This window comes from Hyalella azteca, unplaced genomic scaffold (assembly GCF_000764305.2).
Source record: "Hyalella azteca isolate HAZT.00-mixed unplaced genomic scaffold, Hazt_2.0.2 contig13843, whole genome shotgun sequence".
Lineage (NCBI taxonomy): Eukaryota > Metazoa > Arthropoda > Malacostraca > Amphipoda > Hyalellidae > Hyalella > Hyalella azteca.
The window spans coordinates 1-16338 of record NW_025943750.1 but is presented as its reverse complement, the minus strand read 5'-3'; the positions used below and the strand labels follow the sequence as shown (position 1 = coordinate 16338).

Here is a 16338-nt window from a genome sequence, read left to right as displayed (position 1 = left end):
TTAAAATATATATATATAAATGCAGTTTTCCTTCTAATATCTCGTGAATCACTACACAAGTATAAGATCAGCTAAAATCAGCACCAGGTTATGAGATACAATAGGTTCTGAGAAGATGGCCAAAATCGATCAAGCAAAATCAGCGCATGTATAAGGAGATTATGAGATACAATAGGTTCTGCGGAAACTGTAAAATATAGGGTGAAGAGATACCTGCCAACAAGGGTCATAATTAGAACACAAATTTCATATGGAAGCTATTATTCCAACATAAAACGAAATATAAATTTAATATTTCAACATTTAATATCCGCAATCGTTGTTATTGAGGTTCACAAGCCACATTGATGATTCTCAAAGGATTTGAATAGAATAGAAGTGTCGGCACTGAAGAAATAGGCCCATGGCCTGTTGCCGATTCTTGAATTTTTCGTGATTTGATTCACAAGGGTTAGGCCTTTGGAACCCGATCTTTCCATAACTGACGATTGATTGAGATAGCTGCTGGACTTATTGCCTGGTCCGTAATTTGCTAGGCATTTTAAGACTGAACATATGCTCCTGCATAGCTTCGTCTACTCTGTTCTTGAAGATGTTCATACTCGGAGCGTCAACGATGCTATCAGGGAGGCTGTTCCACATGTCGGTGCCTCTAAGCGAGAAGAAATGTTGTCGCATGGATGTGTTACAACGCAGTTTTTTTATTTTATAGCTGTGGCCTTTACAATTTCTACAATTGTATATAATACAATACAATTTGGGATACAATTTCTACTGACCATTTATCTCATAAAGCAGTACAATTGTTTCCTGATTACTTCGCTCTCGCCAGGGAATACCATATGATTTACTGACTGAATATTTTATAATTATTTAATTATGAACTTGACATCCGAAATAAGTGATCGAATGCAAGCTAATTAAGTTATATAAAGTGACAGAGATTTATGTTCAACCAGTTTGAGGTTTAATAAAATCAATTACGACATACTCAGTAATGACAGTGCGAGATATAAATTTGAGTTCGTTTGCTTTTAATGTACAACAAAATAAATGAATATACTACTACAATACATGCTTACACAATTGGTAAACTTAACACTCACCCAGTGGTTATGCTAATTCACTAAAACACAAAAGTAGCACCTGACAACCGTTTCGGAACGCGTTTCCATTCAAATATACCTTCTTCTCTTTCCCAAGCCATGGCGATGTTGTCAAACAGTTCGGAGTGAAATTATTTGTTGATCTCGAATTATGTGAATTGCAGAATAATAATGTATTGTTATTACCAGAGCATGAAACTATTACAAAATTGTCAGAGATTATAGATATTAGGACTGGCCATGATTAACTGGCTCATAATGCTGATTAAATTTACTTTTATTTTATTCCATTTAACGTAGGCCATCTGCCAAGGTTCACAAGTGACGCACATAATTAAGGCATAAAAATAAAGTTTTTCTTCTAGTAATACTCTTGAATCACCTTCACCAAGAAACCAAACTCCTACCCTTAACACAACACCTTAAAGTTCACGCTTCACAACTCAGACAGAAAGCACAAAATCCAAGTCACCCACTATATACCTACCTTACAGACGCTCCCTTACAGGCGGTGTGCACACCGCCTCATGAAACAAACCATTTTCTACAAATCAGGCTTCACCACCAATATAGATATTCCACCAGCACAAGCCACAAAGACACAATCAATCGAAATCTAAAAACAATTCACATTACAATCACAGAAAACGACCTCGCAACCCTTCCTCACGATTAAATTCTAAACCGCCCCGCTCCACAGATCCACCCATCTGAAATTAACTTACCCAGACCTGCACGCAGACATCTTGCACAACTTCGTACAAACAATTCACAACTTCTCTCATATGTAAACAAAATAGACCCCGCCATGCACACACCCTTCTCCACATTGCCCACTCTGCCAATTCAACACGCACGACACCATTCATCTTTTCTCCTGCCCTGAAATATCCACGTCCCTGTCGGTGGGTGATCTTTGGGCTGACCCCATGGACGCCGCGGGGCTGTTGGCTCGCTGGATCGTGACCAACTTGGCTGGATTCAGAACTGGGTCTAGGCTCCGCCTCGCGCCGTGAAGCGAGGCGGGGAGGGTCAACCATATGAGCAAGGAGGACAACATCACACAGCCTTGTCTCACTCCATTCCTGACCTCAAACCGTATATCGCTGTTTCTAACGCAGCATGAAAAGTTCGCATAGAAGCTCTTGATTAACATCAAAATTTTCACTGGTATTCCGTGCGTTCTCGAGATGCGGCAAAGGCTCTCGCTGTGGATACTATCGAAAGCCTTCTGGAAGTCCACGAAGTTAATATATAGCTGTGTCTGCCTCTCAGTACATTGTTCGATTATGTTGCACAATGCAGTCAGTGGCGATGATTGGATGGTCTCATTAAAAAAAATATGAATCTGATGAATGGAATAGCAAAAACAAATAAATTAATAAATCACTAATATTTGATTGAATTGATTTACAAATGCATACACATGAGGAGCGACCCCAAAAAATAAGACTGCCTGTGTGGTGAGCGAAGTTTCGGTAGGACCGCATTCTCCCAGAATGTGCATTCGCTACTGACATTCCTCAGTTAGTGTGCCACGCAGCGCTGCCCTAGAAGGTTAAGTTCTAGTATTGCAAATGTTTTTGCGACACTTGTTTTGCGTGCTCGTCGTTTTTTTACGAAGGCTGATTTTCGTGAGCAACGTGCTGCCATCTAAATTTGTTTTTTTCTGTTGGGAAGAAAAATTGGGAAGGAAATGCTTCAAGGATGATGCTATGGAAGGAACGCAGAGTGGTTTTCCTGCTTGAAATAAGGGGAAATGTCAATTGATGACAACCTCGCTCAGGTCGACCTTTCGCTTACCGCAGTGAAAAAGATGTTAAAAAATTATGGACCCAATCCCTGGAGATTCACGTAAAAGTATTGATGCGGAACGGTCGCAAGTGACTTGGAGTTCACTTTAACAAATTCTGCCAGAAGATTTTGGATGAATAAATAAATCTTTAAAAAATCAGACCGGTTTCATTTGGGTCCCCCCTGGTAATTTTAAATACACAAACCGTAAATATTGGTGATAAATGCGAACCCACACACGTTTCAAATCCGCCAGTGGCCGGATTAGTTAGCACACATACCTAAGAAACTCTAGAAATGAAAAACAAGTAAAATGATTATTCTTACATCGTCTTTTCATTTCATGTAGTACTTCAGTTCCACTTTAGTGACCAAGTTTTGTAAAATTATTCTTCTTTCTGCGTTTTCCACCAGCAACACCACTAATTTCATCATCAATTTAAGTTCAATACCGATAAATTCACTGCGGTAGCAATACCACTCAGCCACTAAAACCCCGGGACTCGGAAAAAAACTTTAGAAACTTTTATTCTGAGTTAGTCAATTGTCTCTAATTCGTACAACGTGTTTATGCATGGTAATCCAGATGTAAATGTCTATCATTAATTCAGCTCAGTTTTGAATTTATTATTGATTCATGGAATACTACGTAGATGAAATGTTTCACTTGCAGCCAGCTGGGACTCAGCAGGCGAAATGGAGGTGTCGTCTGCCGCCTGGAACCGCTCCGTCTGCGCCGTTCATCACCTGTATCAGCACGCACCGAGCGTCGTCGTCTTGGAGGTCCTCACTATCATACTGCTTATTGTCCATGTGCTCATCGAGTACAAACTTATACGCAGAGTGAGTATATATTTGTGCAGGTATCATTTGAATTTATTATTTTGAACAGTATTCCAGCTATATTGAATCTGGAAACTCTGCTGAATTCACTTGTGAATGACCCCATGGACAAAAAGTACGTGTTCCGGATGGAACACGTACTACTCCACATAAAAGACTTGACCTCTGCGTAGCCATAGTCTATAGACCGCCTGCTTGCCCATCGGATAGTTTTAACAAAACCCTGAAGGAAATAGAAATCAGGGTGGCTGTACTGGGTGAACCAGCCCCCAGCCTAATAATGGGGGAGACTTTAATCTCCCATGTATCCGTTGGATAAGTCTGGGCGACGTGGAGGTTGGTGACTGCAACTGAAGTCAAGAAGCCAAACTAGTGAAGTTCGCTGCGGAACATTTGCTCAGTCACACTTGCCGACAAGGGAACGAAATATCGTCGATCTCTTCTTTACTGATCATATGGTGGTTGACGCTCGGGTTGAAGATACCTCAATGTCAGACCACCGCCTGGTGATGGTGGATACGACTATTGGAACTTACCCAGCCCAAGGCTATACTTACTTAATTAACACCATAGGTGAGCGGATTGGGATGCAATATGGAATGAACTTGACGAAACTGACTGGAGAGAAGTGTTTCACGATGTGAATGTAGAGGAAATTTACACAAAACTTTATGAGAAACTAGCACAGGTATGTGTGCGTCATACCCCGAGAAAAACGGGCCCCAAAGTCCGCAGCATTCCGGGAAACCGACGAATCCTCATAAGAAAACGCACACGTTTGAATAAACAAATAGCTGAATCCACTAGTGATCTGAGGAGACAGAGACTAGTAGATTTGCACAACGAAATGGAACTCATGTTGCAGGACTCGCATAGGATGGAAGAACAAGCTGCCGAGGAACGAGTAGTGGAGGTAATCAGAGAGAACCCGAAGTACTTTTTCAAATACGCCCAGTCCAAGGCTAAAATAAAGACGCCAGTGGGCCCGCTGAAGGATAACGATGTCCTTGTCGGAGATGACCAGCCTCAGACCTGGGCATGTGTGAGTTACTGGGATCGCAGTTTGAATCAGTTTTCAGTAACCCCCGCTACTCAAGGGAGGAGAAAGAAATCGAAGTTATCCAGGAACTGCTAGGAGAATGGGGGCTGGAGAACATTGAGTTTAGGCCAGAAGATATGGAAATAAGTATCAAAGAATTGGCGATGTTCTCAGCACCAGGACCGGATGGAATTCCGGCAGTGATGTTGAAGAAGTGTGTTGGAACTCTGAAGGCCCCGCTCACAATGCTCTGGAAAGCCTCGATGATGGAGGGAATTATTCCCGAGGGCCTAAAAGTAGGACTGATAACGCCAATCCACAAAGGAGGCTAGAGAGACGACCTCAAAATTGCAGACCGGTGACCTTGACCTCACATGTGATCAAGGTTTTTGAGAAGGTAGTGGAGGCTTGTCCAGTACATAGAAGAGGCTGACCTGTTTAATAACGGACAACATGGTTTCCGACGAAATCGTTCCTGTGTGTCACAGTTACTCGATCACCATCACCACCTTATCGCCCCTACTGGAGGAGGGTGCTAGCGTGGATGTAGTATACCTGGACTTTGCTAAAGCCTTTGACAAAGTTGACCATGGGGTGCTCTTCAGAAAGCTGAGACTGTTGGGGAATACAAGCTGTCGCAATTGGAAACTCAAAATCGAGAGAAACGAATGTGAAAAGCGGTGTGCCACAGGGCTCTGTGCTTGGACCGATCCTCTTCCTCATTCACATCGCCGATATCGACTCATAACTTTGGTGGTTATGCAATAAGAGGTTATGATGCGATAGCGTATAATGAGCGACGTTGGAGTAATTACGCGGATGAACAGTAGAGTTAACTGGCGATTGAATTGGTTTGTGGCTAACTCCCTATATAGGATTGTATGATAATAGCATTAATAGGGGTGTACGAGTTCAAGGTTTCATATGGTTTATTATCTTAGTGAATATAAGATGAAGGCCCAGTGAACAATTCAAATTTTACACCACAAGCAGCACAAGTTAGTATGGTGGACGACGCGGCAAAAGTGAGCGTGGGGTAGAATGTTGCCATGACGCTTGGTTCTGTTTAGTTTTGTTCTAGAGTTAACTGTGATTACACGAAATAACTGCTATTACGAAATCTTAAAACTATTACAATAATATGGGATCTATAGATATCAAAACTGGCCATGATTAACTGGCTTACAATGATGATTATTTTTATTTAGACTATTTGATATGGCTAACGCCAAAGACTACGAGAACCGTACATATTTACGGTATCAAATATGCGACAAAATACAGCTTTACACCTGAAAATCTCAAGGGGATTATAATAATCTCTCAGCCACTACAGAATTTACCAACGCATCTACATCGTCATTTGCGGACGATACAAGAGTGCTGATGAAGATCACAGAGGACATACATAGCCTGCGAGAGGTTACAAGACGACTTGTCGACAATCTATGATTGGGCCCTAGTGAATAACATGCAATTCAACGGCACCAAGTTTGAAGTAATGAGAAACAGAGTTGGCACAGAGATCGGGATGCCACATCGCTACTTGGCATCAGATGGCACAGAAATTAAAGAGAAGCAACTAGTTCGAGATCTGTGGTTTTCAAACCATGGGTTTGGCTTTAAAACCCCGAAAAGTTAGTGTTGAAAAGTTCGAGTGTTGATATGTACTGAAGCCACGTTCGATGAATACATCGAGGAAATAGTTGCGCGAGAGAGACCATGGATGGGGTGGATCTGGCGGACATTTCGAACAAGAGACGCAGCGCTAATGATTACACTCTTCAGAGCCCTAGTGCTCCCCAATCTTGAATACTGCTGCCTGCAGCTTTGGGCGCTGCTCAAGGCGGGTGCTGTGCGGAAACTGGAGGAAGTGCAGCGGACCTTCACGTTCAGGATCAGCGGCATAAGGGAGCTGGACCTGAACTACTGGGACAGGCTGAAACACCTGGGACTGTACTCACTGGAGAGGAGGAGAGAGAGGTATATCATAGTGTACACTTGGAAGATGATAACCGGACTGGCTCCCAACTTTGAATGCGAGACTTCAAGAATAGTGACATATTATAACGAAATAAGCGGCAGCCTGTGCAGGATTCCCCCATGTAATAACCGAGCCGCGGCCAGAGTACAGACTCTTCGTGAGGGATCACTGTCCGTGGTAGGACCGAGGCTCTTTAATACCTTACCAAAAGCGCTGAGAGGAGGGGAGTTCACCCTTGCAACATTCAAGAGACNTGCTACATCCGGGACCCGAGGGCGGGGTGACTTGCCTAGCGACGACTCGGAGACGAAAGACGACGAAGGCGGAACATCAGCTTGACCGTGGACTACGAAGTCCTAAACTAATCATAAGGTCATAAGGAGCGCCCGGTATAGGCTCGAAGCAAACTAGTTTGAGTGGATCAGACGGTTTCCATCATAGATTTTCCAAAGAAGTAACCGTCCTAGTCGGCTTTCTGACAATATGCTCTCAAAAAACCTTCAACGAAGGGACTTTACCGGCCGATCGGAAAAAAGCTCAGCGTACTCTGTTAAAAAAGGGTGACAAGGGTAGCCCCGGTAACTATCGTCCTGGCAGTCCGTATCAGACTGGACAACAGTGCGCAGTTACGTGCCAAAAGGAAGCGTTCTTAAGCCTGTTTTATTAGTTGTTTTAACAGGGTAAAAACTTGTCGTTTTTTAACTCCCTGTTGTTTTTACAGGGTTAATAACTTTTTTATTTTAACAGTTATATGCATACAATTTTAGTGTCACAAAGTCAAGGCGATGGAAATTGATTTTCTATCACAAATTTAATTTTAGGAATCTTTAGAAACTTTATCGCTAAGTGTGATGAATAACATTCTTCATATGCCTTCCATTTTCTGCTGCACAAATTGTAGCTCTTTCGATTACCTCTGCCATAACCGTTTCCATAGTTTCTGGGCTTATTTCTCATATTTCTCTAGTGATGTTTTCCATTAGCTCCATTAAAGATTGCGGGGGAAATCTTGTGGGTGCTTGTGGTTATTGTCTCTCACATTTAAATGCCTGCGATTGGCTTTTTGGGTTTGAATTATTAAGCCTTGATTTGATTGTAAAATTTTACAATTTGTGCACGGATGGCAGTACTGATTTTCTCTATAATTAATTTCCAGGATCTGAAAAAAGTAAAAAAATATTCAGTAAATAAAAAATATTAAGAAATAAAAAAGATAATAAAAAATAAAAAGGGTCAGTGACTTTTGGCCTACCCTGTATAAACGATGCCAAGAGAAATGTCATAAGTGTGCTCCATGTATGCCGACGACACAAAGTTTACGATACCGTTGAGGGTGTGTCAAACATAGTGCAAAAGCCAAAAGATCCTGATAGTTTAGTTGGCTGGGCTGTTGCGTGTCAACTGCGTTTTAATGCTGACAAGTAAAAAGTATTTAACCGATGCAGGAAATGAAGAGCAAGCGTACAACATGAGAAGACATATGGTTGCAACCGAAGAGTTATGATTGAAAAGTCGGCAGTGGAAAAAGATCTGGGAGTTTATGTCGTCATGGAACTGAAAATTTCTATACATATTGAAACGGAAGAAAACAAATCCAATTAATTGCTTGTGATGTTAGATGCTCTTACAAGTACCCAGATGCAGAAGCGATGAAGCTGTTGTTTGTCGCTGTCGTGCGCCCTAACCTATATAGAGTTTGGAAACGCCGTGTGCTCATCGAAACTTGAAAGACAAAAATTTAGTCGAGAGTATTCAAAGACGTACAAGGATAATTCCAGGCTTAAAGGGCAAAAATAATTATGACGTAAGATAAGAAATGAAGCTTCAAAGTCTATTATCAAAGTATAGAAGTATACTCATTGAAGTATACTCATGGTTTAAACATGGTAACAGAAGGATTATTAGAACTTGAAATAAGAACCAATACCAGAGGCCACGGCTATAAGATAAGAAAACTGCGGTGCAACTCATCCATGCGACAACACTTTTTCTCGCTTCGAGTCACCGACATGTGGAACAGCCTCCCTGATGATATCGTTGACGCTCCGAGTAGAACACGTTCAAGAATAAACTAGACAAGGCTTACATGCAGGAGCATATATTCAGACTTCAGTTGCCTAGTACCCTACGGAACAAATGAAACTCCAGTAATAATTCCAAACCACCGTCAGTTTAAGAGTTCTGGTAAAAAAAAAAGTTTTTGATCTGTAAACCGTCACGAAAAATACAAGAATAGGCGACAGGCCATCAAGGCTTAGGGTACGTACACAGTGAAAGCAGGTGGCCAGCGTGCTGGTTACCTGCCGAGGCTGGCGCCTGAAACAAGCGCGAGAGGTTCACAGAGGAAGCAGGAAACCAGCTGAAACTGAAAGGGTTTATGGTACTGCCGTTCTTCAGGCAAAAATGCTAACCTTTAAGGGGAGCGTCTATATGGTGAAAAAAACTTTTTTATTTACGGACGGATCACTTTGAAACTTGGTACTCCTATGTAAAACAGAATTCTAAGACTTTTTTGTTTGTGTCAATTTTTCGAAATGGAGGGTTTAAAGGTACAACTACTTCAAAAATGACCATATGCCAAGCAGGTTGAGCAGATAAGAATGTGCAGTACATTCCGGTAAATAGGTATAAGCAGGTTGTCGACAGAAGCCTATTCGTACAGGTTTTCACTGTGAACACTTACATTATTATCCTATGTTAATTCTTGGGGCAGGTTGGAGCAGGCTGCCCGCGCGGGCAAACCTGCTTTCACTGTGTACGTACCCTTACTAGTCAACGCCGAAGATGCTATACTATTATTTTCAATGGAATTTTAAATTTTGTATGGGAATTATTGTAAAATATCTCATTTGTATTTAAAAAGATTATAACTTTTGTAATATGTGAGCATTTCTTACAATTTTACAAAGTTTGAATTCGTGTTTGAAATATTTCATGATATTAAGCAAGCAAGCAAGATTACATAGCAAGATAGCAAGATTACAGTATGAGAATACACCGTTACAACGACAGAGTGAAGATATCGAAGTAAACAATGTAAAAAGATTTAGGAGTTAATATCGACAACGAGTTGAAATTTTCTAAGCATATTGAAGGTCAAGTTAATAAAGCCAATAAACGACTTGGTCTGACCAGACGCTCTTTCGAGTTCCTAGATGCAGAAGCGATGAAGCAGTTGTTTGTTGCTGTCGTGCGCCCGAACCTAGAGTTTGGAAACGTCGTGTGGTCACCGACACTTGAAAAGGACAAAAATTTAATAGAGAGTGTTTAGTACAGCGTTTCGACAGTATTATATTCACTATCAAGTAAATGGAGAGTTCTGCAACACCTAAAATAGAAACTTTAAGATGAAATAAGTACAAACAAAGAGGCTTGTGGATGCAATTCCAAGACCAAAATTTAAAATTACTCGGAAAATAATTTCACGTCCTGACGTAGCTAATGGTTTGAAAGTTGATAGCTGAAGACTCGCTCTTGATAATGAGAGCCTCAGCTATCGCCAGTCTTGCAGCGTCGGGGCACCGCATGACGATGTACGTAGGTGCCAGCTTCCATCAGTGATGGTCTCGTTGTGAGGCGATAAAACCGCGATGAGCGATTCCCACGAGATCATCGCCTGCCCGGTCATGCGGTGCCCCGGTCAAGATATGCCCAAATTCAACCATTAACTTCTTAGCAAAACTGCATTTGTGATCTTTATAAATCTATGTTCCGATAATAATTCCATAATTTATTTACATTTAAGATCTTAAATTAGGATGGTTCATCTTAGTATTTTTCTTAACAATGTTTTATAATTACATGTTTCAACAGGTCTCTAGTGTGTCACTTACGAAGTGTTTTCCCTCGCCCTTTTCTTTGCGTCACTCTGGCACCACAAATACATTTACTGAGTACGTTTACCGAGTCTGGCGCCTGCTGCGTCTTGTGTCGCTGGGGCTCCTCGTGCTGGCGCTGAGCGAATGTGACTTTGTCCTGGGCTGCCGACAGGTTTGTAACATTGTTCATTATGCTTTAAGATTATCAGGTGAACATATGATGGTGATGTCTGGTACGAAAGAGCTTCGAGGTCACGTTACATACTGAATAAGTTTTTTTGGTGATGAGCAAAAAAATGTGACACGAGAGAGGATAAGAAAGGATAAAAGCAAATCTGATCTAAATTCAAAGGCTTTAAGAAAAATGTCTGTCGCTAAGCATCGACGAAACACCTGCAGCGAAGGAAGCTGGACAGGCGTGTGGACGAGTTTGAACATAGAGTAAAAGGGTAATACAAAGTTTTCGTACTTATTTTTTTAATATATCGCAGTGCTTATTCTGTCAGTGATGGCTACATAAAATTTCTGAGATTTGCAGTATAAAATCAACGCTGGGAGATAATTGCTCAATAGTCACGTTGTAGCCGCGCCTCATGCGTCTCTAATTTTCGTACCGCGATTTTCCTTGTCATTTTTTGCGATCATTCAATAGTTTTTAGCGCATTTCCTCATTTTTTGAAAAAAGGCGCTCTTGTGCTCGTCATGTCCGTCCGTCCATCCGTCTGTCTGTCCGTAACTTCACGTTTTCGTCAATTTTGAGAAAATGCGCTCTCTGACACTCACTGCAGTGAGTACTGAGTTGTATTTTTTCTCATATTTTGTTCTGTTGAATTCATAATCATGTTTTCATAAGTGTTTTATCTTTTTGGTTTTACTAGCATTTTCATCTAGAGAAACATCCTGCTGTTCGCGATAATTCGATACGCGTCACTTTAATTCTACCAGTCGTGAAGCGCGTTGCACTTCACTGATGTTGAATCTTTCGTGTGTGTGATATTTGGGATTAGTTTATTTTGTTATATTGTGACATCTAAATTTGTGTTGAGTGAGATATTTATGTATAGTAATTTTGTTAATAATAACTAGGATCAAGTATTATTGCTACATCCTAAGTTTGTTATTCTTTGTTTACAGAACCTAACTCATTTATATCGATCAGTTAGCTGCAGTGCGTGCCATCCGCTGAGTTTATTTTGGGTTCACTTTGGGCTCATTTTGAGTTTAATGTCACTGTTCTCATTACCACGTTTTACTGTGCCTTCGTTACAAATAAAATGCCAAAAATCCAAGTTCACTTTCCCTGCGCGGTTAAAGTTTTGCTTGTCTGGTCGGCGCTGAAGTAAAACGGCAGGCATAGCAGTCGCGCTTACAACGTAAGAGAATTAACCAATTCTTTATCGCGCGGAATCTAATTTTGTTCTTCCACTAAAATGTAGGTATACGAATCAATTCTCCAAGGCTCTCCTACATGAGCTATATTGACCAGGTGGTAAAAGTCAATTTCATGTTCATAATCAGGATCAGGTATTAACCATATACATCTAAAAAAATTGAGTTCAAGTGCACCAGCTGTTGTATCTGCATACAAGAAGTTGAATGCTTTGGAGGGGAGTTCATGTTTCTTCATTGCACGGGTATCCCAGTTATACATGAGAGAGGTATTCAGTTTTACAGTTAATTTTTACAGCTCACATAAAAACAAAACACTTTTAAGCGAGACTCAGTATACTTGACGACTTGACTTAAATTAAAATTATACCTACTTTTCAGTTCATCGTGTGGCAGCTGGAAGTACTGGCAGTGCTGCTTGTGTGGCTTCACTTTGTGGCAACTCTGAACAAGATTTTATGGTCCTCGGGACTTATTCCAATTGATACCATGCTATTATTTCCCTTCGCGCTGCTTCTTCTGCCGCTTTTTCTCTATTTGCTTGCATTTGCCGTGTCTTTTCATTTTATCTTTTTGGAGAACAAGACTTTTGGTTCCATGCCTTACTCTTTTGTGAAGACCATCACGATGATGCTCGGAGATTTTGGTTACGACGATACTTTTGCTTACGATAACACCAATGGATCGTACCCACTCCTGTCGAACGTGTTGTTAGTAGTCTTCATCCTCTGCATCATAGGAATGGTACTGAATTGTGTCTCTGGAGGCTTTACAGAGAAGTTCACTGAACTAAGGAAAAAGGAGCAAGTAAACCGAGCGATATCGCTTCTTCGCACCCACTTGCTCATCGATGAATTCGTGCCGGAATGGCGCAGAAAATATGCTTGTTCACTTAAAATTCGCGAGATGAACTGGCGATCGTCTTCTGTTAGTTCCGAAATGCTCCAAGAGCAGAAAAGGGAAACTTCAGCACAGGGTCTCGAGTTGACGAAGATAGTTGATCAACTGACGAAATTAGCGGAAGACATGAAAGATATGAAGCAAAGTAACTAACTTTTCTCTGTAATTGATATCCGAATAGCAACATTAGCAAACGTCTGAAAAGGAACTCCAACTGACGAAGTTGGGAAAAAGATGAAAGACTTGAAATAGGCATCCAAATTCTTCTTATCAGCTCATCAGCAAAACGCATTGTGACAGGTGACCTGTTTCGCTGAAAAAGTACCAAAAAATTAGAAGCAATTTATACTCTTATTTTTACATATTTTAAAAGGTGGTTGTCTTCAGATTGGCAATATGTATCGACGTTGGTTAGGCGTGAATGCAAGGCCAGTTGATCATGATTCGAGCGTTTTTAAGGTCATAGATAGCAGCCCCTAGTTTTAACGGCTAATAAACGTGTACAAGTGGCCAGAATGTTAAGCCAATTGAGAAATTTAGCTGTAGCTTAGGAGCTAAACTACAGCTCCTAAAATCTTCTGCCATAACTTTGTTTCATGTAGAAGATTGTAATAAATAAATATTTTGAAATCGATTCAAGTATACAATTCCTATACAGTTAATCGAAATCATGATAAAAATAAATAATTAATATGGTAGTGATTTTCGGTCTATATAATGTCATTTTAGAATTTAGAAGCTAATACACATTATATTTATAACTTAATATGATTAATGCCATACAAAAAATGGCGAGGCGAATACAAGATTCATGGGTTTTTTGTCGAGTCCAAAACTCATGCAGGAGGCGCTCAATCGATATTGATAATTATCGAGCAGGCAAAGACTACTTCTTTCAATAAATAATTTCAAATGATTATAAAGTGAGTAAACGATGTTGTCTCAAATTGCAGAAAATATGTAAATGTTCAAGGGTCTTGATTTGTAATAAACGTCATCGATTTAAAAATAATCAATGAAAAATAAAAACAAACCAAACAACACAAAGTTGGTCCAACTTGAGCGCCCTTTTGATTGATTTTAACAGCCCGTGGGAAATATTTCTATGTCTTTTCTTTTATTTCTATGTTGATTCTGTGTTCAAGTTTATGGAACCTACTGCAAGGACTTTGTAAGGGTATTACGTACGTTGTATAGACTACAATTATAAAGAGTATTTATTGATCGAAAACTGTAAAATTGAAAATTATTAGGAGTTTTTTCATACTTAATTATTTCGGTTATTTATTCATGGTAAATTGTTTGATTCATAATTATTACGTTCATATTTTGAAGAATGTAAACTTAGCAGTTATTATGGTGTTCTTTTTTTATTTATTTTATGGCGTTGGGCCTCGGGACATTAATAGTTGTGAAAAAGCAGAGAGCATCGAGCGAGACGACAGCACCGGAAGAGAGACGAAGGAGGGAACTGACATTCACGTGGATTCCCACCAATTCCCGTGTCACGTTCTCCTGAATCTCTCTGCGTGAACTTTAAAGGCTTGAGCAACGATTATAACGATATGCTGGTGAAACGATAAACCTTGAGAACTTGCCGTGCCACGAAAGCTGAATGAAGACTCCTGTAAAGACCTCAATTGAGATTACACTTTTGGTATATTATATTAGTTGTAAGAGGGATTGTTGGACATATACTTGGCCATGCTGCTGCTTCCGTTGAGCTCCTATCACCCGCAACGGTTCCGGTTCATCATTAAGAGTGGGATATCTACTTATAAATTTGTTAGTGAAAGAAAACCGCATTTGTGCCTATGTGTCATTATATTATTTAGTGATTAACGTCTGAACCACCCAGGCAACGTCAAAGTGACCGCTGTTCGTTAAATGCAAATGCTGCATTATAAAAATTCAAAGTATATAATACAATTACTGTATATTACTGTACATGATTAGTAAATGTGATTATTGAAAGTAATTATACTCTCTTGCAATAAATGTTTATTCCTGCTGTTTCACAACACCCTTTTGGTATCAACGTATTTTATTCATTTATTGAAGAAAAGTGGTTACCCCGATGGCTCAAGGAAAAGCTCCACATTGAATTAAAAATATTATATATACGATCATATATATATACATGCATATTCATATATATACATACACACACACATGACAACGACTTGATAACTGGCGCATTCAGCCATGCCTTCAGCCGTGCTGGATATTCAGATTTTCCCGCCAACGCAATGTAAAGTACTACAATATCTATTGTGGCCAGTACATGCTAGTGGTCCCCCACTACAACTGTGGACGAGTGTCTAAGCTGCTGCGGCCAAAGGCCAACAAATGTTTCCATGTAAAAAAAATACAAATAATTCATTATAAAATGCATTACGTTTATATTTCGGTAAAACCTCATCCCTGCGTACTAGCCAGCTCGAAGACGAGAGACTCGTCCTTAAAAATAACATTTTGAATTCTCTTAATTCCCCAGGCATTAGAGATTTAACTTTAGAAAACTTAGGCACTAAGTAAGCCCGGTAAATATCGCCTGTAGGCATGACGGCATGGCTTCCAGTTGATTGCCAATGAGCTAAAATTTCTTTTATATTGTCCTTCGTGATTTTGCATAAATAACATTTTTATCTAGTTTGCATATGACCTTTTCTCTCGGTTTGACTGAAATATTTGATACGGGTGGCACCTTTGTAGTGTGCCAAACTGCACACTGCAGCTAGATCAGCTGAGACTGCAGCTAGATCAGCTGAGACTGCAGTTAGATCAGCTGAGACTGTAGCTAGATCAGCTGAGACTGTAGCTAGATCAGCTGAGACTGCAGTTATAGATCAGCTGAGATACCATGCACAAGATCGGACCGCGTGGAGGATGCTAGCCATACAGAATCACCTTAGTCGGATACGTCTGATTGGATGTCATCATCATTAAACGCTTCATATTCTATTTGTACTATTTGTACTTGATGCTGAATATTATAGAATATAGCATATACTCTTTCCTCACTAGTTCCATAATATTAAAGACATAATAACAGTTTGGAGACAATTTGAATTAGGATTACAAGTCACGTTTAGTTAAACTCTTGTCTCTTCTCATGAAGAGGAAACCGGGGTGGCTCTACCTTAATTCCCCCAAACCCCAGAGATGATAACTCCATTAAAGCTTGATCAGCGTCTCGCAGGCGAGCGCGCGTCTCAGCATCCCGGTGAATTCAAAGTAATAACCAAGCTAAAGGTCTGATAGTAATTAAGCATCTACAGGATACGTTGTGGTCAGGTAGTAAACATCTTAAAGTAAAAGATAGGTTCAGCAAGGAGTAACCAGTGGTAGCTGAAGAAAAATGATTAAAAATTTCATATATTTCAATGTATAGTTTTAATTTGGGGGATATTATATGGCTAGAGTATGAACACATTAAAAAAAACGAACTACACTTTTATTTTA

The 16338-nt window shown here is 40.2% G+C and overlaps 1 protein-coding gene across 1 annotated transcript; it reads left to right on the top strand.

Moving 5' to 3' along the window:
* Positions 1 to 3578: 3578 nt before the first annotated feature.
* LOC108675843 lies at positions 3579 to 14158 on the top strand. Its single transcript, XM_047883851.1, has 3 exons — positions 3579 to 3743; positions 10580 to 10756; positions 12355 to 14158. Exons 1-3 carry the CDS (start codon positions 3597 to 3599, stop codon positions 13024 to 13026), a joined length of 996 nt encoding a protein of 331 aa, XP_047739807.1. The 5' UTR covers positions 3579 to 3596; the 3' UTR covers positions 13027 to 14158.
* The last annotated feature ends 2180 nt before the right edge of the window (positions 14159 to 16338 follow it).